Here is a 24,380-nt window from a genome sequence, read left to right on the forward strand (position 1 = left end):
AGATCTTCTGGATGAGCTCCCCACCAGGTGCCAGTAATTGATCGGAGAAGATTGATTCTTTGTTGGCATTTTCCTTTCAGATACTCAATGTGGGCTCTCCAGGTACACTTGGAATCAAACCAAACCCCAAGATACTTGAAACTCCTCGATTGAGTGATCGTTCTGCCTAGGAGTTGAAGCTTAGGTTGAGCAGGTCTACGTTTCTTAGAGAAAACAACCATTTCCGTTTTCTGAGGGGAAAACTCAATCCCAAGCCCCAAAGCCCAGGAAGACAATCTGTCTAAAGTATCTTGTAAAGGCCTGTGCAGATGAGACTCAGTAGATCCTGTGACAGACACTACTCCGTCATCTGCAAGTTGTCTTAGAGTGCAGCCTTCAGAGAGACAGCTGTCGATGTCACTCACATAAAAGTTGTACAAAAGTGGACTCAAACATGAACCCTGTGGGAGGCCCATGTAAGATGTTCTTCTAACTGCAAAATCTCCGTGAGCAAAGTTCAAATGTTTCTCACAAAGTAAGCTGTATAAGATGTTGTTCAATAGAGGAGGCAGACCCCGGGAGTGCAACTTGTCTGACAAAACCTCTATTGAGACTGCATCAAAAGCTCCCTTTATGTCTAGAAACACTGAAGCCATTTGCTCACGTTTTGCGTACGCCATTTGTATCTCTGAAGACAGCAAAGCAAGGCAATCGTTTGTCCCTTTGCCCCTTCGAAACCCAAATTGAGTATCTGAAAGGAGACCATTTGTTTCTACCCATTTGTCCAAACGAAACAATATCATTTTCTCCATCAATTTGCGTATACAAGACAACATCGCTATTGGACGGTAAGAGTTGGGATCAGACGCTGGTTTTCCGGGCTTTTGGATAGCAATGACTCTCACTTGTCTCCAATCTTGGGGAACAATGTTATGCTCCAAGAATTGGTTAAATAAATTTAACAAGCGAAATTTTGCAGCATCCGGAAGGTTTTTCAACAAGTTAAATTTGATTTTATCAATTCCCGGAGCTGAATTGTTGCAAGAGAGGAGGGCAAGTGAGAATTCGACCATCGAAAAGCTTGAGTCTAGACCACTATCAGACCTATCAGGAGGCACGTTCCGGATTATTTTTTGCACAGGTGTAGAATCTGGACAGACTTTCCGTGCGAATTTAAATATCCACCTATGTGAATATTCCTCACTTTCATTTGTAGATGATCGATTACGCATGCTTCGTGCCACTTTCCACAAAGTACTTAAGGATGTTTCACGCGATAACCCACTAACAAAATTCCTCCAATACGCCTTTTTCTTCCCCTTGGTTAACTTTTTAAACTGATTTTCAAGGGAAACGTAAGCTTCAAAATGGACAAGAGTTCCATGTTTTCGAAATTCTTTAAATGCTGTTGATTTGTCCTTATAAAGCTTAGAACACTGAGGGTCCCACCATGGATTAGGAGGCCTTCGATGAATAGATGATTCTGGGATGGGTTTTGTTTGAGCGTCAACTGCACTATCGTGTATCAGACAAGAAAGAAAGTGGTACTCCTCCAAAGGAGGTAAAACGTGCATAGAGTCGATGGCGGTTTTAATTGTGTCCGAGTACTTTTTCCAGTCGATGTGTCTTGTAAGGTCATATGTCATATTTATTGTGTTCGAAGAGCTGACCCCATTGGTGATAGTAATTTCGATAGGTAAGTGATCACTACCATTCGGATCATGGACTACCTTCCACTGGCAATCAAATGATAGTGAATTTGAGCAGAGTGAGAGGTCAATTGCACTTTGTCTTGCACACAACGAAAAAAATCTGTAAAATTACATCACATATGATGTAAATAAAAAGAAGCATCATATATGACGGAATTTTCAGTGTGTGTTGAATTTTACACGCCTGTAAAATTTTAAAGACGTGTAATTTAAAAGTCATGTAATTTTGAAAACCACTGAATTTAGGCAAAATTTTCCTATTGGATTTTTTTGGTTTACTACAGTTACTTTTAGGAACGCCAAAGCCATGAAAAAGCGGTTTTTCATCTCTAAAATAAAATCAATTTGGTTTTAATAAAAATCATTTATTTGTTAAAAATCCGATTCTATGAACACTACAATTATCTTTTATCGTCTAAAAAACAAAGATTTTTGAAGGCATTAGAATTTATAAAACATGGGAAATCTAAATAATTTTTATCCGAAAATGTTTGCATATTTCGTCAGCAACTCTTCCGGATTAACAGCTTCGAAGGACAATTATGTACAGGATTGTCGACGCAGGACGCTCCCAGAGTTGCATCCTGTGAGTCCGCTGCCGTAGCGCCGCAAAGAATTCGATGAATCAACAGTATCCACTAACTAACAAACGTGAAAACTTCTTCAAAGCAACTTTCGACTAATTGCTTTGATGCACGACTTGACGCAACACTTTGTTTACTTTTGTTTGTGCCAGTTTTGACAGGCTGTATTTTTACATGATATATTGCGTTCAGTGTAAAGTAATTTCCATTTAATTAAAATTCAATGTCCATATAATATTCCACGTCATGTAATTTTAAGAAAATGGTCATTCAGTGCTGTTGAGAATTTTGTGTGACCAAATAAATTTGTAAAATTACATCACATATGATGTATCGAAAAAGAAGCATCATATATGATGGAATTTCCAGTGCGAGTTGAGTATTACACGATTGTAAACTTCAACAGACGTGTAAAATTTGAAGACGTGTAAAATATTTAAGACGTGTAATATTCAATTCGAACTTAAAATTCCGTCATATGTGATGCTTCTTTTTATTTACATCATATGTGATGTAAATTTACATCAAATAATCGCGTTCCGTGTCAAGTAATATTTGTGTCATACGAATTCAGTGCTGTTAAGGATTCTACTTTATTTGAATCTGTAAATTTACATTAATAAATCGCGTTCTACGTCATGTAATATTAAAGGTTTTCAATTTCAGTGTTGTTAAGGATTCAGATTTTTTTTGTGTGTGCAGGAGGTTTAGGTACCCGTGTTTTTTCACCCGTGTTTAATACTGTTAAATTGAAACTGTCGCAAATGTCATAGATAAGAGTAGAACGACTATCGTCAATTTGTTCTCCCCAGACAGTTCCATGTGAATTGAAGTCACCCAGGATCAACCTTGGCTCAGGGAGCACTGAGCACAGGTCCTCTAGGTGATTTCGATCCACTGCAACTCTCTGAGGCCAGTACAAACTGACAACACATAAGTCCTTACCTCTTATTGTTGTATGACATGCAACAGCTTCAATTCCGCCTGATAAAGGAAGGTGAATTCTATAAAAAGAGTGGCACTTATTGATCCCCAAAAGCACCCCTCCATAAGAATCGTTACGATCCAGACGGATAATATTAAAATTGTGGAATGAGATGTTAGATTGAGAAGATAGCCAAGTTTCGGACAATGCAAAGATATCACAGTTTGTTTTATGAAGTAAATAATTCAATGAATCCAATTTTGGAATAAGACTACGACAATTCCACTGTAGTACAGTGATATCTCCGACCTCTCGGCGTAAATTAGCCATCGAGAGATACAAACACTGAAAGGAGGGGCCAAGTTTGCATCAATTGCTTTCAAAATGTCTTTAATACAGGAAGCATTGCAAATACAATGTCTTTCACGGGTTCTGATACATTAAAACACGAAAAAAATCCGTTCAAAATGTCAGTCAACTTAAAGAGCCCAGACTGAGTCGTTGATTCTGGCATCACGTTTGGGGTTTGGGTTTGCGAAGCTCCCGCAGCTGTTGGTTTATTCTGCAGTGGTGCATTTCCGCGGAAGCCTGGAGGAACTTGTTTTTCCTTTTCAGCAGCAGTCGACTTTTTCTCGTTTCTATTTGAAGAGACAACCGTAGCTTCTTTAGCTGGTATTTTCGGAGAAGGCGCCTTTGTACGCTTCCGAGAGCCTCCTGCAACGAAGACTGGCTGAACTTCATCAGCCGTATCTGTGTCTTCATTGTCAACTGACAGCACAGAAAAAATGTTACAGGTCTGAGGTTGGACCGGTGGAGAGGCGCTCTTTAATATGGCGGCATAAGAACGCTTGGAGCGTTCTTTTAAAGAGCGCCTCTGTTTATCCCAGCTTGCCTGAAATGCCTCGCAGGAGGAGATATCATGGGGTGAGCCCCCGCAATAGACGCATTTTTGCTCAACTGCTGAGCATGCTCCTTCCCCATGATTCTCCCCACAATGCAAGCATCGCTTCTTGTTGCAGCAATGCGAAGCAGTATGCCCCAACTTGATGCAATTCTTGCATTGCATTGGGCGAGGCACATAAAGGCGTACTGGAAGCCTTAAAATTCCGTCAATCAAGACGTAATGAGGGAGGGCTGTTCCTGCAAATGTAACCCGAATCGAGGCTGAAGGCGAATACTTGGTAACGCCATCAACGACGGAGGCAGTCATGAGTTGGCGACAATCCAAGATTCCGACCGAAGTCGAATCAAGGCTCTTGAACTTACCTACGCCGTGAGACTTAACGTATTCAGCCTCCAAACTCGATTCGGTGATCACACCCTCGATCTCTACGTCTCGAGATGGAATATAGAGCTGATACTCTAAATTAAAAAAATTACTGGCAAGAATTCCGTTTGCGGCCTTCCGGTCGGCCACAACAACGCGCAATTTGTTCGGACGTACTTTGGAAACACTGGTAACGGAGGGCCACCTAGCCAGATCTTTCGTGATCTGCACTAAATTTAATGGTTTTCCGTTAGTTTTGGGCCGGATGAAAACCACCCCCGGCCCAGAAGAGGATGAATTATCAGGATAAACTCGGAGTCGGGTTGTTTTTCCCGCAGCTGCAGATGGAGTAGCGATATCAACTGGCGGAGAAGGATGAGCATTCGAAGAACCAGCTACAGCTGAATCCTCCAGATGCTCCTCATCCTCATAGATGATTTGCTCACCATCCACCTCTGGCGGGTCCGACCCCCCGCCTTCGCTCATATTTCATGAAAATAAAAGCGAAGCTCAATTTGATCGAAATATATAATAGGGAAAAAATAGAATTAGAAATAGAGAAAAGTAAGAAAAGTATAACAAACTTGATTTTTGTTTTGATTGGCTCCTTCAGTGGTGATCCCAACCACGTGGTCCTTCTTCGAAGATGGCTGCCACGTCAAGTCTCGGCTCGAGCAAGAACGACCAGATTGATGATGATGATGAGTCAAACAATGGCGGCGGCCCTCGTGGTGACCAGTTGAGGGCAGTCAGCTAGCCAGAAAAAAACCTTTTTTTTTTGTCGACCAACACTATAATAGCACCACTTTGGCGAGCTGGGGTCTGCCTTTGGCAGAAAAACGTATAGCGCGGTACAAAACACCGTATTAAACGCCCGAACGGAACGAAACACCCGGATATATTGGACGAAATCTCGAAACGCGACTGTTCACTATGAGCGATACGAGACGAATCCAGTGTGAAGCTTCTTATCAATATACAAGATAATCATCTCGTCAACAAAAAAAAAATCGCTTCAGGATATTTATTTCCTCTGCTTAAATGACCACATGTCTCGAAATATTTGTAAAAGTTCGTGATTTTCTCGAAAACGGCATGTTTTGTTTTCCTTGAGCAAAGTGTCATGGAGGCCAATTGTTCAAGGCAAAAATGAAAATTTCAAATATTTCAATAAATAGACTTTCGAGGGATGCGTATACCAAAGAAGTTTTTTATCAAATAGGATCGTTTTAGTTTGTGATCAATAAAGTGATGAAATTCCATGTTTTTTTGCGATTATTTCCAGTTTTTCATTTGCACCCTATGTGTTGTTATCTTCCCAATGGAGCACATATGATCCACCTCAAAAACCAAATTTATCAAATGGATCATTAAAGTAGACTTAAATTATGCATCTTTTGTTCTAGAACTTTAGCTGTAAATCAATATTTCTATTTTTAAAACATGAAAAACCTCGTGGGAAGGAAAGGGTTAAGAATTGAGAATTTAAACAAAAGAATTTATAATTTTAAACTAAGAATTTAGTATCTGATTTAGAATTTAGAATTTAAAATTTAGAATTTAGAATTAAGAGTATAGAATTTAGAATTAAGAATTTAGAATTTAGAAAATTCAGAATTTAGAATTGAGAGTTTAGAATTTAGCGATATAAATATGACAACTTTTTTGTTCAGCATTTTAGAGCCTTAGTTTCTTCTACAAAGTTGTTTATCTCAATGAAATACATAACTTTGCTTAACATGCCCAAGGCCAAGTTCTACAATTTCAACTTGAGGAGATACTGTCTGCCTGAAAGTTCCAGGTCGATTGCTTGAAGCATAAGCTGGCCCAAACGACTACAAATTTGTATGGAGATTCTCGACAAAATGTATGAAAAATCGACATACTTGCCTCTGCCTATGCCTCCAGTATGCTATATAGCTCAGAATTGCAGAATTTATAGTTCAAACAATGAGAAACAAGTTAGTCGAAAATTGTAACGCAATACGATTTTACTGTGGTGAGATATTCGTTAATTGAATGTATGATTTTTTCGCAACTCATTGATATTTCATGTGTGATGAAGAGGTCATTACACTAAATAACGAAATTTAAAAACATACATGACAAACCCATGTTTCTAATGAAAACTCAGGCGCTGAATTAAAAAGAGAATTAAAAAAATCAAAGAAGAACAGGGTTTAAGTTATGCTCAAAACATGATATTTTGCTAAACAAAAAAAAGTACTTGTAGGTTTTTATGTATGTATAAGAAAAACAAATAATTATTGATCTCAAAAGAGAACAGATTGATGCAAAAAATGAAGATATTTTGCTGCAATTTTTGCTTAAAAAGTGTCCATTATGAACGCTTTGATGTAAAAACTAGCGTTGTACGGAAAATTTTGTATTCAATGTACCTACAAGCTTAACGATGATTCGTACCTATATGAGTATTGTCGTGGAACGCACTAACGCGAGCATGAGCTTTACGGGAAAAAAATAAACCCGAAAAAGCTAACATGATCTCCTGCAAATGAAGGTTTAATCGCCGTGATGGTTAAAAGAGTGTCAGAGGACTCATGTGGTCTTGAGGGTATAGGAGGAATACAAATCGCAAAAAAAGAATTCACCAACTACACAAACAACTAGTAACGAATATAACAAAAGCATGAACAAGAAGAGCAGAAAACTAAAAAAGGTTAAATGTAAGTCTCTAGACTGGGGGAAGACTGAGGGTTTCGGAAAACGTTCTTTCTCGTGCAAACTGTGAATAAAAAATAAGTTGATATTTTAGTTTATTCAATTTATATTTACTTTCCTTTATAACTGGCGCTTTGTAGAGACCTACATATGTTAGCTTTTACATATTTTGTGTCTGCGAATATTAATTTACTCTGTGTATTATTGGTTAACATTGAGATTTGGGAATGATTTTTTGTTTGCTTTCCAAAAAAATGTTCAGTTCCAGCCTGCATCTTTCTTTTGTTACGTTTATAAATTAACAGAAAAGGGACAGTAATACAAACGTGTCTTAACTTAGTGCTTACTTAAAGTATAATCAATATATTAGTTAACATCGTATGGCACTTTTATTCCTTGGTTAGTTCGACTAAAACAAATAAAATAAATATGTCCAAAAACGCAAAAATAATATCGCAAAAATCATACTACAGCCTTCGCGTTAGCTGTAACAATAAAAGGTACCTTCTGTTATTCGAGTACAAAAATGAGATCACTTAAAAGGGGGTTTTCAATAAATAACTTTCAAAACAAAACAAAAGACGCAATTGCATCGCCTCTAGCTCATTCGCGTTGTTCCAAGCTCGGGCGAGCAGTACTTATATAAATGTTCATCAACTTACTACTGGTCTAACTATATCAGTAAATCGATATCAAATGTTTGGTTCTACTTTGGTTCCGTTTATGGATTTTTTTAAGACCACATTTCCTTGTATCGTTTTCAAGAGTTTGGTCTACCGGCCAAAACTTAACTTACTCGAATGGTAAATTGTTCCAATAAAGAACTTTGAAGTCCCCGAAAACAAGGCTATTTTCATCTAAACAGTCGAAGTTACGGTGATGGCTTGGGATTCCTGAATAAAGTCATGCTGTTTTTTGCAGGGATAGTCCACTTCATCCCTCCCGATGCTTCCTAGATCCCCACTAGTCATAGCAATGCCGGAGTCATGGTTTTGCAATCCATGATCCATGTCTGATTCATTTTTGTCTAGTTCAATCGATATTGCTGTACAAGAGCTGGGCTGAGTCTGATATTGGTATTCACTTTTCGATGTCTGCAAATCGTTTTCCACGCTCGAGAATCGAAAAGCCAGCTCTTTCGACTGCTTTTTGTCTACCATGTTGTTGATCTCCAGATTGAGATTAACAGTGTTCTTATTCATGTCTAAATAGGACACCCTTCTGGGTTGCCGACTGGGTGAATCGTACTCCATGTTGGGTACAATGAACGACGTTTCCTCCTCCATTAATCGGCACATTAGGTTTGGTTGACTAGAGTTCATGTAAACCGTGGTCGGTGTGGAAGAGGGCGGATATGTACCATCGTTGTTGATCTTACGGGGCCTCAGCCTGACGTCGTTTTCATATCGCAACTTCTGCTCGATTGTGCCCGTTTCTATAAGAGGCCGTGGAATGTCGTAGCTCTGCAACATAAGCGTCTTTTTATCCATCAACAAAGGCGACAGGTAGCGGAAGCTGCTATCAGCCGTCGAGGCCGAGGACGGCTCGTATTGTGGTGGAATCCAGAGGCTCTCCAGTCGGTCCTGTTCCTCCTTGACGAATGAAATCTTAGCACAGTCTGTTTCTAGGGAAGAAAGTGAAATATTAGGATGAATCCTTGTTTTGGTAGGAAAAAACTTACCATCAGCAGCAGCATTTTCACAGTACACCGGATTTGAAATCGAGTTTTGCTCCATGTCCACATATTTGGCACTACGACCCAAAAGGGCTTCGAACTGTCCGGCTAGATATTTGAACGAAGGTCGCAGCTTTGGATCATCCGCCCAACATGACCTTACAATACTGTATCTGTAACGAAAGTAAAACTTTAAAATATTTCTTATAATCAGGAAAAATCTAATTATCTAACATTTCTTCCGAACAATTGGTAGGACAAGGCATGCGATACCCCTGCTTCAATAGGGTGTACAAATCCTGCGGTAGGATGCCTGGATAAGGAGACGCGCCGAGTGTAATCAGCTCCCAACACAGCACTCCAAAAGCCCAAACGTCACTCTTGGTGGTGTAGATATGATCGGCTAGCGATTCCGGGGCCATCCACTTGACCGGGACTCGATCCTTGCTCTTCTTCAGGTAGGCATCGTCCTCGTACACATCCCGCGTCAGTCCAAAGTCGGAGATTTTGCACACCTTTCCTTCGGCTAGAAGAACATTCCGAGCGGCCAAGTCCCGATGGACCAGCTTGATCTCAGTAAGATATGCCATCCCTTTACTGATTTGCCACGAAAACGACAGAATGTCCTTGACCGTGATCGGAGCGATAGCATTCTCATAATCGGCAGAGTTCATCACTTCAAGTTTGCGACTCAATCGTAGGTAGTTCCTGCAAAAGAAAGAAGCGGTTTACTATGAATCGAATAATCTAAATGTACCAAATATACTTAAGCGATCCGTATTGGCAATACTCGATAATCAACAGCGGCGATTCGCCCTTGGTACATGCTCCCAGCAGGCGGATCACATTCGGATGAGCTACTTCCTGTAGCAGTTGATACTCGGACAGCAGGGCCAACAGTTCGACGGAATTGGCGCCGGTTTTCAGCATTTTAACGGCCACGGTTGTGATTCCAGGCTTTTCCGGCAGATCGGTAGCGTAGCCCTTAAGGACCTTACCGAACTCACCTTCTCCCAGGGTCACATCCAGTATTAGATTGGATCGAGGGAATTCCCATTTTGAGTCGAACTGTAAATTTAATCAGACGAATGATTACTTTTACTACCATGCTCAGAAACAATGTAGCGTATTTACTTACATCAATTTTAAAGTTGATATCGTTGATCCTCGAGTTCAGCGGAAGTTCGACGTTGAATACTTCTGTTTCGTTGCTCACATTTTGCAAGGGTATGCTGTTCTTATCTATCTTCTTCTTCAAACCAATACGTCGAGAAAAGCAGATGACCACCAACAGGATCGCGATGACCATCGGAATCACGACGATTGCTAGTAGGTAGATAGGTGCGTTTGGACCTTTTATAAGCCCAGTAGCGTGATGAAAGCCGCCAAACCCATCCCTAACAGCTTCCGGCGATGATGCGCCTCCCGTAGAGTTTCCTTTACTAGCGGTAGTCGGAATTTCAGTCGTTGTTGTACTACTAGACTGGGTAGTAGATTTCGTCTTAACGCGTCGATCTTCATTTCGAACCCCGACTCCATCGTTGCAATCACATTGACCCGTGGCCCGACAGGTGCAGATCGTAGCCGACATGTGAATACCTATCGGTTTGCTCTTGTCAATGTGATGCACTCCGATAATCTCATTCCAAGGAACGCAATCCTGAGGACAAATTTGAATCTTCTCCTGATACGCCATTTGTTCGAGCGGATCACAGAAATTATCGGGACAGTAGTTCAAATCCGGTGTACAGGTTGGGTAACTGTGCTCGAACGGGCTTTCTTGATCTCGCGAAGCCTGTAAAGGTCCACCTAGATTCAGCATAGCATCCGAGAGACGAAATTTACAGGACCCATCCACGCTACCGATTCCACAGCTGGAAACGCAACTTGTCTGGTTCGGATGAATGGAACAGAAATTTTCGGTAGAAGCATTGCATAAGTTCCCGGGCCATTGGGTATTCGCCTTCAGGGTGATCCTGATCGTGGCATTACGGTTCATCCACCCGACGACCAGAGAAAGCACCACATCCGACAGGTGCTTCTGAATATTAGTCGTGTTCTTGAGGTAGATTATTCCTCCCACTTTGGTGATGTCAAATGCGTTCAGAGGGTTTCTGAGCAAACGAAAGCTAAAACAATAGGAAAAAAATCAAATCATGAAACTATATTTTGGAGATGTTTTTACTCACTCCAAATCAACTTTACTGTCTCGAATCTGATCGTAGAAATTGTTTGGCACCGCGACCCTTGCAAAACGGGTTGAGGTGTTGAACAGGTTGACGGCCTGCGGATAATGCAAATTGGCTAGCGAGGCCTTGTTGTTCGAACGTTTGCGACCTTCACCCCCGCGGGAGCGACCTGGTTTACCATTTTCCGTTTGTGCTGGTGAAGATTGAACTGAGACCGTGGCGGCGGGATTATCGGCACTGATCAACGCTTCAGGTCGAGGTAGAAGCAACCGATCGTGGTTTGGATGGATACAGATTAGGGACTTTCGGAGCCTGTTGCCGGCCGTTGAATTGGGAGGAAGTGTTTCGTCTACTGCTTTGAGGATCACACAGTACATCTCGTTCGGAAGGATTCCCGTTTGCTGAGCTATCAATTCTGTAATAGGTTATAAAAAAAATTTTTGTTAAAATGGTATTTTAGCAGGAGATGTTTCGCATCTTACCACAACTGAAAACGGTTTGTTTTATTCCGGCCGTTCGCTCGATTTCGAAGGAAGTGCACTTGGGTGCGAACAGTTTGTACGTATCGTTCAGCAGTTGATAGTGCACGTGGTTGTTCATCGCGATCGTATCGTTATCTACGAAAAGAACCTTCAAGTGGCTGAGCGGTTGATCCTGGAAATGAAAAAGGTGTTTATAATTCATTGATTTTAAGACTCTTTGAGATTTGAGGTTAATTCAAGATCACATAAATTATAGCTAAGAAATTGGTTGGTAAAGTTTTTCACTTGATTAAATATGCCTCGATCCTCTCTGAGAAGACGAGCTTTTTTTTCAAAAATTAATGCAAAGAAAACTGCCACAGAGAAAGAAAAAGAGAGAGTTCAAAACCTGCGAACGTACTGACAGAGCAAGTCCCAATTCTACACAAAACTTTAAATTTATATGTCCAAGGAGCCTTCTTGATGTCCGCAACAAACGAAGCGCATGTTGGAAGGTTTCTTTATGCAGTGGAAAGGAAACGCGTCTATTCTATCTCAGAACATCTATAAGACTGTCATTTATTCATAACTCATACATGTGTAAGTGTATTCGATCATGTCATTAAAACACTGAAGTAAAATACAGTTTGCTTCTCACGTTGTCAGCACGGTTGTGCTAACACTCCTCCTCAACGTTAGAAGTGGCTTGAACACCGATCGCCTCACGATGTCGTTCGAGCTTGACTCGATCCAGCGGCTTCGTCATTAGGTCAGCTTCCATTTGTTCCGTCGGTAAATAACGGAGATCGATGATACCACGTTGACGCAGGTCCTTCGTAAAAGCGTACTTGGTATCGATGTGTTTGGAGCGTTTCTCGATCCGCTCCGAAAAGACCAACTTAATGCAGGACTGGTTGTCCTCCCACACGACAACAGGATTCGGATTGCTTTGACCAAGGTCTTCGAGTAACTTCTTCATCCAGAGCAACTCCTGACACCCGTCTGCCAAAGCTACGAACTCAGCCTCGGTGGACGACAATGCTACGCAGTCTTGCTTACGCGTAAACCAGCTAACTAGACCTCCTCCGAATTTGATGAGCAACCCAGAGTTCGACTTGCGATCGCTCTCGTTTCCTGCCCAATCCGCATCAACGAAGCATTCCAGATCCTGATCTGAATTTCCAAGGTGGAGCCGGAAGTCAATTGTGCCCTTCAGATACTTTAGAACACGCTTGGCCTCCGTCCAATCACGTTCTGTCGGGCTCGACACCTTTCTGCACAGTAGCGACATGGCAACACAAATATCCGGTCGAGTAGTAACGGAAACGTACAACAAACTACCGACCAGCGAACGATAGGTAGTGTTTGATGGCAAGGACAACTCCTCCTTTTGTTTTACGTATCCGGTATCGATTGGGATTTTAGATGGTTTTGAATTTTCATGTCCGTAGCGGGAAAGAAGTTTTTCAACGTAGCATTTTTGATTCATAGTGTAACGACCTTCGATGTATTCAATATGAATTCCCAGAAATTTACGTAAATTGCCCAGGCTAGACAACTTGAAGTGGGCCTCCAAGGCTACAAGGACACTATTAAATTCTTCCTCAGAGTTACAGAAAACAACTATGTCATCTACGTAAATCACGATGAAGCACCGACCATGTTTACTTTCTTTCACGTAGAGACAAGTATCGGCTTTGCCTGGCGAAAATCCCATTTTCTTGAAGATACCATCTATTTTGCCATTCCACATCCTCGCTGACTGCTTAAGCCCATAGATGCTTCTTTTCAATCGGCACACAAAATTGTTACCAGACTCGAAACCCGGTGGCTGCATCATGAATATATCCTCCTGCAAATCGGCGTAAAGATAGGCACACTTTATATCCAGATGCTTCACGATCATGTTGTCGCGGCTGGCAATGGTTAATAGGGTACGAAAAGTGGCTTGTTTGGTGACGGGTGCAAATACTTCATCGTAATCCGTACCAAAACGCTGCGAGAAACCTTGTGCGACCAACCTCGCCTTGTATCGCACGACACGGCCATTCTCGTCCTCCTTCCTTTTAAACGTCCACTTACACCCGACAGGCTTTCTTCCGGGTGGCAGCTTGACTAGTTCCCAGGTTTCGTTCGCTGTTAGAGAACAGATCTCCTCCTGCATCGCAACTTTCCAAGCCTCCTGGTCCGGGCTCGAAATCGCTTCCTTGTAGGAGAGTGGTTCCTTGGTACTATGGACGATCATTCCACCCACATCCTGGAAACGAGTCGGAGGGATACCTTTTGTGGCACGTTTGGATCTTCTTAACTGCTTCTCACTATCGCCGTTATCATCGATATCACTGATACCTTGTACTGGTTCGCCATCACTGAAGCCATTAAGATCCGATTCTTCGGACAGGGCTGAACGGTACGCTTCTTCATCTTCACTGTTACTTTGGTCATCATTCGGACCAGTATTGCACTCATCGTTTATTTGTTTTTTTATTGGCACTTTTTTAATCACTGAATCGTACAACACTTCCTGCTCCATATCTTCGGCGGGTTTCTCCATCGGTGGATCAGCTTCAGTTGTCGGTTCTACAAACCGGACGTCGCGGCTAACGGTGATCTTCTTGGTGGTTTTGTCGAGAAATCTGTAAGCCTTGTGCTCAAGAGAATACGCCACGAAGGTAAGTTTCTTCGCCGTTGCCCCGAGCTTCTTACGTTTCTCCTTTGGCACATACACCCACGCACTGCTGCCGAACACTCTGACACTTTCTACATTCGGTTTAGTGCCGTGCCACAACTCGTACGGCGACAATTTCACGGATTTTGTTGTTAGGATATTCTGCAAGTACACAGCAGTGTTCAATGCTTCGGCCCAATAACACTGCGGCAACTTAGCATCGAAAAGTAAACACCGGACCGTTTCTACTAAATAGCGGTTTTTGCGCTCCGCAACACCGTTTTGCTGTGGACTGTAGCCGGCCGTAAACTGCACCTGAATTCCCTCTCGCTTATAAAAATCACGAAGCCTGGTACAAGAAAATTCGCCCCCTTGATCCGAACGAATAATCTTGGGTTTGCGACCGAAAACATTCTTCGCCATAGCAGTGAACTCCTCGATTTTGGCGGGCACTTCGGATTTATGTTTGAGCAAAAACACCACACAATAACGAGAGAAATCATCAATCATCGTTAGGAAATAACGATAGCCACTCAATGATGGCACATCGACAGGCCCACACACGTCTTTGTGTATTAAATCCATGGTCGCACTGGTAGTGGATGATGATTGTTTCGGGAAAGGAATTCGCACACTTTTAGCTTTTAAGCAACACTCACACTGCTCGTCCACACCGCAGTCAAAGATTTTCATTCCGTTCACCAGCTTTTCTTTCTCCATCCGCCGAATCACAGCCAGATCCCTGTGGCCGAATCGCTTATGCCAGACATGTTGGCAATCCTTGTTGTGATGGCTATTCGTGGCCAATGCCACCACTGTGGGCTGGATCAGCTGGTAAAGCCCTTGCTTCAGCTTCGCTACCGCTACCGTCGTCTCACCAAACATTATACGGCATCCACGATCGTCGAACAACACTTTTGCGCCTTTTTGTGTTAGCGCAGGCACTGACAGCAAGTTCATGGCAAGGTCCGGAGTGTAGAGAGCGACACTTATGTTCATTTTTCTTGATTGTCCAGACTCATCACAACATTCAATCACTCCACATCCCTGGCCTTCCACTTTAGCCAATTTCCCATCGGCGAGTTTAACACTACTAACATCACTTTTTGTCAGTTCACTAAAAAAGCTCCGGTCGGAGACTGTATGACGGATTGCACCAGAGTCTACAACCCACTGCAGCATACTTGAGTTCTCACGCACACTCGTGGCGAACGCAAACGAAACACTTTCGTCTTTCTTTTTGGGTTGTTTCCCTCTTGATTTAAAATCACTTTTCGAACCTCGATTCCTTTGCGGGCACTCAAACTTCTTGTGGTTTGCTTGTCCACATTCAAAACACAAAAGTGGCTTCTTCTTATTGTTCGGATGACCACTACTGACGCCAACTTTAAGCGCACATCCGCTCCCGGAAGCGTTTTCACGTTTTGCTACCTCGTCTAGTAGCTTTCTTTTCACTAGTTCCAGGGTCAAATCTGCATCTGACCGGCTCTCTAATGCCGTTGTCAGCGTATCGTAGGAACTAGGCAGACTTCGAAGAATCATCGCGACTCGTAAATTTTCTGCTAGAACCTCCCCGGCGCTAGACAATCGTTCGAAAAACTCCTCCATGTCATACAAATGATCCCCCATGTCGTCGCCGTCGGCAAAACGCTTTTCACATCCCAAGTAACACAGATCAAGCTAACTAGCATTTCGATGTTTTATAATGGTTTTATTATGGCTTTTTTGTGCAGCTAGTTTTATGATGGTTTTATTACGGTCATGCAAAATGCTTATATTCCTGAATCAACCATCTATTTTTAGATAGTTTTGAAAACGCTCATAAATCTTCCATTAAACATACTGTTTTAGTTATTTAGAAAGAGTTAGGAATGCTTTGTTTAAACTATAATAAAACACAAACTTAGAAGTTTGCTCCAAGCTTTCTTTTGCATGTTCTATAATAGCACTCAGTGCCTGATTATTAAACCGCCATAAAACTTAGTGACAGTTCTCGATCAAGATGTCAAATCAGGACACGCTCAGATTAGATAGCACATATTTGAATTAGATTTCCCATTTTTACACATTTTTGATAAGTTCTGTGTGTTGATTTTGAGTTAAAATAATAAAAAATTATAAAAATCTCTGAAAACTTCGAATTACCGGAAGTGGAATGAATACCTCTACAATATGAGTATTGAGTGAAAGAGTTCAAATAGGAGGAACAAAATTTGTTGCTTGACGCCATCATTAGTACAAGATGGCGGCTTCCGCTTTTATTTTCAAAGTTGTAAATAACTGAAAATATCATGAAACCTTATTAAAATTGTTATTAGGTGAAAGTAATAAACGAGTAGAAGTCGAATTTCGTTGTCCGTCGCCATCTTAAATTCCAAGATGGCGGCTACCACTCAACTTGAAAATACTGTAAATGATTGAAAATCGCCTCAAACCCTTACAATATGGGTATTAGTTGAAAGAAATGAACCAGTAAAAGTCGAAGTTCGTTATTTGACGCCATCCGAATTCAAGATGGTGGTTTTCACTGAACTTTAAAATGTTGTATATGACTTATAATCGTATGAAACCTCAACAATATTGGTATTGGGTAAAAGGGCTAAACGAGTAGTAGTCGATTTTCTCTTTCCGCTTTACTCTGAAATGCTGTAAGTGACCCAAAATCGCACAAAGCAACCACAATACAGACCCCGAGCGTTTTTGGCAACATTCGATTTTGGAAACATCCGATTTTGGCACATGTCCCTCAATCAAACAAATAACAGAAACAACATAACCTTATAGTTTTCGCTTTAATAGGACCAATACAATTTAGACATATTAGCATGATAGACATAATACAATGACATAAATAGCAAATGGCAAAAAACAAAAACTATCAACAAAACAAGAAAAGTGCTAAATGCATCAAAAACATGATAAAAAATGTAGTACTAAGAAAAAACAAAGTTGGGGAAAGAATCGTTCGATTTGAACAACACAAAATGTTCGAGCGGGTTGCCAAAAACAATCAGGGTCTGGTTCTTCTAGTTTATCCCTTTCAACGAATACCAATATTGTAAAGCTTTCGTGCGGTTTTTAGTCATTTGCAGAATTTTAAAGCTCAGTTGAAGCCGCCATCTTGAGTTTCAAGATGTCGTTTGATAGAAAACTTCGACTTCTACTCGTTTGGTCCTTTCACACAATGCCTATATTGTGGGAGTTTCATGCGATTTTCAGTGTTTAACAGCATTTTAAAGTTCAGTGAAAGCCGCCATCTTGGATTTCGAGATGCACCTGATAGCAAAATTTGACTTCTTCTAGGTTAGCCCTTTTAGCCAATACCCATATTGTGGGTGTTTCATGCGGTTTTTTAGTTATTTACAGCATTTTAAGGTTCAGCGAAAGTCGCCATCTTGGATTTCAAGAGAATCTGATAGAGAAATTTCACTTAAACTGATTAAGCCATTCTACCCAATGACCATATTGTGGGAATTTCTAGTGACTTTCAATGATTTCAATCATTTTATAGTTCAGTGGAAGCCGCAATCTTGGATTTCAAGATGACGCCCAATTGCGAAATTTGTATTCTACTCGTTGATCCTTTTCAACTTATACCCATTTTGTGGAAGTTTCATGTGATTTTCAGTGATTAACAGCATTTTAAAGTTCAGTGGAAGCTGCCATCTTGAATTTCAAGTTGACGTCCGATAGCGAAATTCGACTTCTTGTAGCTTAGCCCTTTCACCAAATACCAATATTGTGGGCCTTCCATGCGATTCTCAGTGACTAACAGCATTTCAAAGTTCAGCGGAAGACGCCATCTTGAATTTCAAGATGGCGTCGTAATGAAAAAAATCGGCTTCTTCTAGTTTAGCCCTTCCAACCACTACCCATATAGTGGTTGTTTAATGCGACTTTCGGTCAATTACAGCATTAAAAGTTCAGCGGATGCCGCCATCTTGGATTTCAAGATGGCGTCTGATAGCCAAATTTGACTTCTAATCGTTTAGCCCTTTCACCCAATACCAATATTGATGGGATTTCATGCGATTTTAAGTCATTTACAACATTTGAACGATCAGCGAAAGTCGCCATCTTGGATTTCAAGATGGCGTCAAACAACGAAATTTGACTTCAACTCATGATTTATTCCACGGGTGATTAACAACCAATCCGTTTTTATTTAAAATATTTGTCCTCATTTACCGTACTAAGGATTAACAACTCAGAAATTAGGAATTCATCCTAAGCGTGTAATTGATTGGCTTGCGAGAGAAACGTCAAATCGTAGCTTTTTTTGGGGTCATCATTAAACCATAATAAAACTATGAATTGACTCACGCCATGTTGGTTGCAAAATCGAAGGGCACAAAATGACGCCATGTTGATGGATTCACAATGCAAGCATTGGAAAATATTTTTTCAAGCCCATTTTCCATCAATTCCATCATGATTGACCATCAGATTTGACGAGGCGCATTTATTTTAAGATACTATTTCATACACATTTTACCTAAAATCTTGACTGGCAGTACAAAAGAGGCTCATAATATGGTTAAAACATTGGTATTTTGACTATTAATTTTACCAGATCATAAATATCTCAATAATGCAATCATCATTCATCAACCATTATGGTTGCTGGAAAAAAAAATAAAACTCCGAGAACTCACAGAATCGAAAAAAACAAAAATTCCTTACATGTTTTATAATAGCTTTTTAAAAGCTTTGGTGACCAGAATTGATGACCAACAAAAATATGTCATGATGACGTTTCTAGGGTAGGGCCAAATAGCCTAATTTTGGCTTTATTAGAGTCCAGGTGATGTTATAGAATGCGCTTTAGCTTTTTATGAAGATTAATGCTATAGTCCAAACGAAAGTTTGCTGACCATAATAAAGCTAAAATTGTTACTTGGGATACCTGCTTCAGCAGAGACACTTTTGAGGTTAGGGTCTCTTTCTGATGGTGGTTCCGGAGTGAATCCCACGCCTCTTTTGCCGTCACAGATGATCGAATCAGGCCATGCTGATTATCTTCAATGAGCAGGCCGCTCGTAGCTCTAGCCTTTGCATCAAGGGCCTCCCAAGCAGCATCTGATTCCTTCTCGGCTTTCACTCCCGGAACGACACACCTCCAAAGTTCTTCCCGGATCAAGAGAAGTTCCACTTTGAACCGCCAACTCGAATAGTTGAGGTTATTCAACTTTTGAAGGCTAAAGCGATTGCCTTCCATCGCTAACGCGGGAAACGTAGTCGCGGACACGAAAAATTATAACGAATCGGTCTCGAAATTACATTTAAAACGTAAAACGTATTAAAATCGCGTTTCCACGTGCAGGCTCATAACCTGTTGGAAGGTTTCTTTATGCAGTGGAAAGGAAACGCGTCTATTCTATCTCAGAATATCTATAAGACTGTCATTTATTCATAACTCATACATGTGTAAGTGTATTCGATCATGTCATTAAAACACTGAAGTAAAATACAGTTTGCTTCTCACGTTGTCAGCACGGTTGTGCTAACAGCGCAGACATTGCATCTGACCATCACCTCGTCCTTGGCGAGATACGACTGAGAGTTGCGCGTGTCCAACAGCACGAGGAGAAAATCGAGTGTCGATACGACGCGACGTCCGCTGGTTGGAGAATCCGGAGGTGAAAAGGGCATACGTTGAACAGCTTGAATCCCGAGCCTCGGAACTGCCGACAGCCGGAACATGCGAAGAACAGTGGTTTGGAATAAAAAATGCCTTTATCACGACGAGCCATGATACTCTCGGTAAAGTCTGTGGAAGAAGAAGTTAATGGACGTCGGATGAAACTTGGAGGATGGTCGATGATCGGAGAAAGGCGAAAATCGGTATTGAGCAGGCATGTACCGGGTCAGCCAAAGCAGCCGCCCGCTCACGATATGCGGAGCTGGAAAAAGCAGTTAAACGAGCTTGTAGACGAGACAAGGGAGCCTGGACAAACTCCCTAGCCGAAGAGGGAGAAAGAGCCGCCGCCAATGGAGATATCCGATTACTTTATGATATTTCTCGCCGCTTCGGTGGTGCAAGGACTAAGGCAAGAATGCCGCTGAAAGACCGAGCAGGTCAGTTATTGACCGATCGAACAGATCAGCTCAAACGATGGACTGAGCACTTCGAACAATTCTTCCGAGTCACGAATAGCGATGGCCAACAGTACCTGCAGCTCGGAACGCTAACAGTAAAGTCTGCTTCATTTAATATTGGAACAAATTCTTTTGCTCATTGTGGCGCTCCTAGTGGACGGATTTGGAAACTTTTTTCACCCACGTGTCGGGAAATTCATTACCTTTCACCATGTATTTATGTCATAACACCAAACGATAGCATTTTGTAAACAACCGCCATGGAAGCCGAACGGAGAGATCAAATTGTGCACAGTTTTCTTACGAGTACGAGTACGAGAATTTCTTCGAAACAGCAATGAATAATTTTTTTAATTTTTTTTTATGAAAGAGTAAAGAAAATGCTACATTTGTATGAAAAACAAATTATGAATTCGTTAATAAATGACTGAACTACACGCAATTGTTTGTGTTCCAATATTAAATGAAGCAGACTTTACATCCGTCGAACTTGGTCAGCACTTGGTCGTACAGCTTTCGAGCACGGATTCTGGCCACATTGTTCTGCTTCAGCGTCCGATTTGGCTGTTTGCTGGCTCGGAATGACCTTATTCCTTCCCGGAGACGAATTCGTCGCACCGTACTGTGAGCGGCCTGGAACTTATTGGCCAAATCGCGGTCTGAAAGATTGGGATTCCTCTTGACGGCCTTGATGACTTTCCCACGCAGTTTCCGGTCGACAGTTCCACTCCGACGCTTCGAATGCGGCTTCCGAGCCGTCGTCAATGTTTCCTTGTACTGCTTGATAACACGCCATACGGTATTTCTGGGCATTTTAAGCGGTTTAGCTAGCTTCGATGCCGACAACAATGGATTTTCAAGAAAACTGTGCACAATTTGATCTCTCCGTTCGGCTTCCATGGCGGTTGTTTACAAAATGCTATCGTTTGGTGTTATGACATAAATACATGGTGAAAGGTAATGAATTTCCCGACACGTGGGTGAAAAAAGTTTCCAAATCCGTCCACTAGGAGCGCCACAATGAGCAAAAGAATTTGTTCCAATATTAAATGCAGCAGACTTTAAGTCGCATTAATGGCGTCAACTCGGAAGCGCCCTCGCTGGCTGAAATAGAAGCGGCAATCAAAGCCATGAAATCCAACAAAGCGCCTGGGATCGATTGCATCCCTGCTGAAATGTCGAAAGCCGACCCTGCCTTGTCGGCACAAATGTTGCACCGTCTTTTCGCTGACATCTGGGATACTGCAACATTCCCGGCCGACTGGATGCAGGGTATCCTCGTAAAGGTCCTGAAGAAAGGGGACCTGACTGACAGAGTGCAGTAACTGGCGAGGCATAACATTGACCTGTACAACCCTCAAAGTACTCTACAAAGTGATCCTGAACAGGATCGACGCTACACTCCGACGGCAACAAGCTGGATTCCGATCCGGACGATCATGTGTGGACCACATCACAACGTTACGAATAATACTGGAACAAATCAACGAATCCCAGGACTCTTTTCTGCTCGTATTGTGCCACGAAAACATGTGGGCTGCTCTAAGACGACGAGGGGTCTCAGAGAAACTATAGTCCATCTCATCGAAGCACAATACGCAAGGTCTTGCACGACGGTGTATTGTCCGAGCCTATCCCGGTAACTGCTGGAGTGAAACAAGAATGTATTTTATCACCACTGCTTTTTCTAATCGGAATGGATGAGATCTTGACTGGATCGATTGACAGTAGACCAAACCGAGGATTGCCGTGGAATCCTTCGACAATGGAGCAGCTAAACGACCTTGACCTGGCAGACTATTGTTTTGCTCGCCCTAAGACAACAAGACATGCAGAGCAAACTTGACGGCCTCACCGAAAGTTCCAAGGCAGCAGGTCTAAAAATCAATGTCGGAAAGATCAAGTCGACGGAAATCAACACAGTGAATCCTTCCACTTTCGTGGTAGCTGGGCAACACGTTGAGAAAGTAGAGTGCTTCCAGTATCTTGGCAGCCAGATAACGCCTGATGGTGATACTAAGAAAGACATCGAAACCCGGATCAGAAAAGCCCGATTTGCGTTTGCGAGTCTTCGAAACATCTGGCGCTCACGCCAGATCTCTACGAACTAAGATCCGAATCTTCAACTCAAACGTCAAATCCGTATTTTTGTACGCGTGTGATTGGTGCACATATGCGGTGACGACGCGAAAACTGCAAGTTTTTGTGAATAGCTGTCTGCGGAACATCATCCGCGCTTCATCGCCGGGTCATCAAAAGGCGCTGGACATCGAGATTCGGGAACGTAAGTGGAGAATGATTGGGCACACGCTGCGAAAAGATGAAAACGAGATTTGCAGAGAGGCGCTTGACTGGAATCGAGATGAGCATTGAAGAAGAGGCAGGCCCAAAAGCTCGTGGCGGCGAAGTCTAGCCGCTGAAATCCACACAGTTGACGAGAACCTTGGTTGGCAGCAAGGGAAGACGCTGGCTACGGATCGCCAGCAGTGGAGATCTTTTATCTCAGCCCTATGCGTCGGTCAATCGGCGCTGGACCCTTAGGTAGGTGGTAGATTTCTCGCTAATGATCGGCAACCTTGCAAACCAGCAATGATGAAAAATGTCATATCTCGCGTGAGCTTTCATTAAGTCGTATGAAACAAAATGTAAAAAAAAAACAGTTTTATTACAAAATAATACAAAAGTTGACATAAACTAGACGCAAATTCCATTTAGAATATTTGTAGCCTGGATAACAAATTCTATACGTGAAATACAAATTTTAAAGTTGTTTTGATAACTTTTGCAGCAGTTTCCTGTGAATTCTTGTTTCATACGACGTAACGAAAGCTCACGCGAGATATAACGTCTGATAACTGTATGAACTTTGCAATTGGCCAACCTTTCTGTTGTACTGAAGGATGTCCACGATGAAATTGTTTTTTTCTTTTTTTTTTCGAGATTTTAAACCAAGTAAGTTTATTTATCCCGAATGATGAAATTGCCACACTATGAAATTGCTCTAACTTTTTAACCGTTGGATAGAAAATAATGAAAATTTGGGTGGTTTTAATTCATAGTGCATTGTTTACATCCTGCAAGTTATAGAGTCTGGTGATCAAAACTCGCAGAAATGGAGTCGAAAGAACTGCTCGTGCGTGATAAAATCTTGCGCATTCATCACGAGAACAAGTATCTCTCGTTCGGCATGTGGCTAAGAAGATGCATAAGCCGAAGTTTTGTCCAGAAGGACGAAACTAAGGCTGGGCTTCGAACGTTCAAGGTACAAAAGGTCCCTAATCGCGACGAGAAGCAGAACAAGTCAGCCAAACTCCGTGCCAGGAAGTTGTACCTCAACATGCTGACGAAAGTTGAATGCTGCATCATGGACGACGAAACATATGTGAAGGCCGACTACAAACATATTTCCGGCAACCTGTTTTTCACGGTCAAGGATAAGTTCAGCATTCCGAAGCATGTCTGCACTCAGAAGATATCCAAATTTGCGAATAAATTCCTGGTTTGGCAAGCCATCTGCACGTGCGGGAAGCGGAGTGCACCCATCGAGAAGTACTGGGCGATTATGAAGCAGCACCTTCTTAAACGATCTAAGGTAGTGGAGACAGCCGAGGAACTGAAGAAAGTATGGTCAGCCACAAACTCAATTCTTCCACCGGTAGTGGATCTACAATTCCCTCAGTGCCAATAGTGACAATTTCATGCAGCAATTAAACTTATGGTTCTGAAACCCAATAATTTCGAGTTATTAATTTTCAAAAATAAAAAAAAAATTTAGAAAATTAGAGAGTCTGATCTAACACAATACAATCTAATCTAATCATCTTATACAGTATACTTTGTGAGAAGCATCTGAACTTTGCTCACGGAGATATTGCAGTTAAAAGAACCTCTTACATGGGCCTCCCGCAGGGTTCATGTTTGAGTCCACTTTTGTACAAGATCGGTATCGTCCACTTTTGATTCCCAGAATTTTCGATGCTTCAAACAAGCCAATTTTATCAAATTGTGTAAAAATCAAGCTTTATTAACTTTAACACGAAATTTTCGATGAGATTTTCACAACCGAAACAAAAAGCCACAATTTCTTCATCACTTGAACCAGTCGAAAAACTTTTCGGATAAAACGGTCTTCACTGCAA

At 41.7% G+C, this 24,380-nt stretch overlaps 1 protein-coding gene across 4 annotated transcripts in view; it reads right to left on the reverse strand.

Moving 5' to 3' along the window:
* Nucleotides 1-7,248: 7,248 nt before the first annotated feature.
* The window catches only part of LOC129747397 (uncharacterized), a 106,467-nt gene continuing 89,335 nt past the window's right edge, over nt 7,249-24,380 (reverse strand). For all 4 annotated transcript variants that reach the window (XM_055741599.1, XM_055741601.1, XM_055741600.1 and 1 more), the window contains exons 5-11: nt 11,496-11,667; nt 11,014-11,428; nt 9,963-10,953; nt 9,591-9,892; nt 9,059-9,532; nt 8,831-8,997; nt 7,249-8,773 (exon numbers count right to left, since the gene is read on the reverse strand). In XM_055741599.1, the coding sequence (XP_055597574.1) occupies nt 8,007-8,773; nt 8,831-8,997; nt 9,059-9,532; nt 9,591-9,892; nt 9,963-10,953; nt 11,014-11,428; nt 11,496-11,667 (3,288 nt within the window). In that variant the 3' untranslated portion in view covers nt 7,249-8,006. The remainder of the gene's footprint in view (nt 8,774-8,830; nt 8,998-9,058; nt 9,533-9,590; nt 9,893-9,962; nt 10,954-11,013; nt 11,429-11,495; nt 11,668-24,380) is intronic.

This window comes from Uranotaenia lowii, chromosome 2 (genome assembly GCF_029784155.1).
Source record: "Uranotaenia lowii strain MFRU-FL chromosome 2, ASM2978415v1, whole genome shotgun sequence".
Classification (NCBI taxonomy): Eukaryota; Metazoa; Arthropoda; class Insecta; order Diptera; family Culicidae; genus Uranotaenia; species Uranotaenia lowii.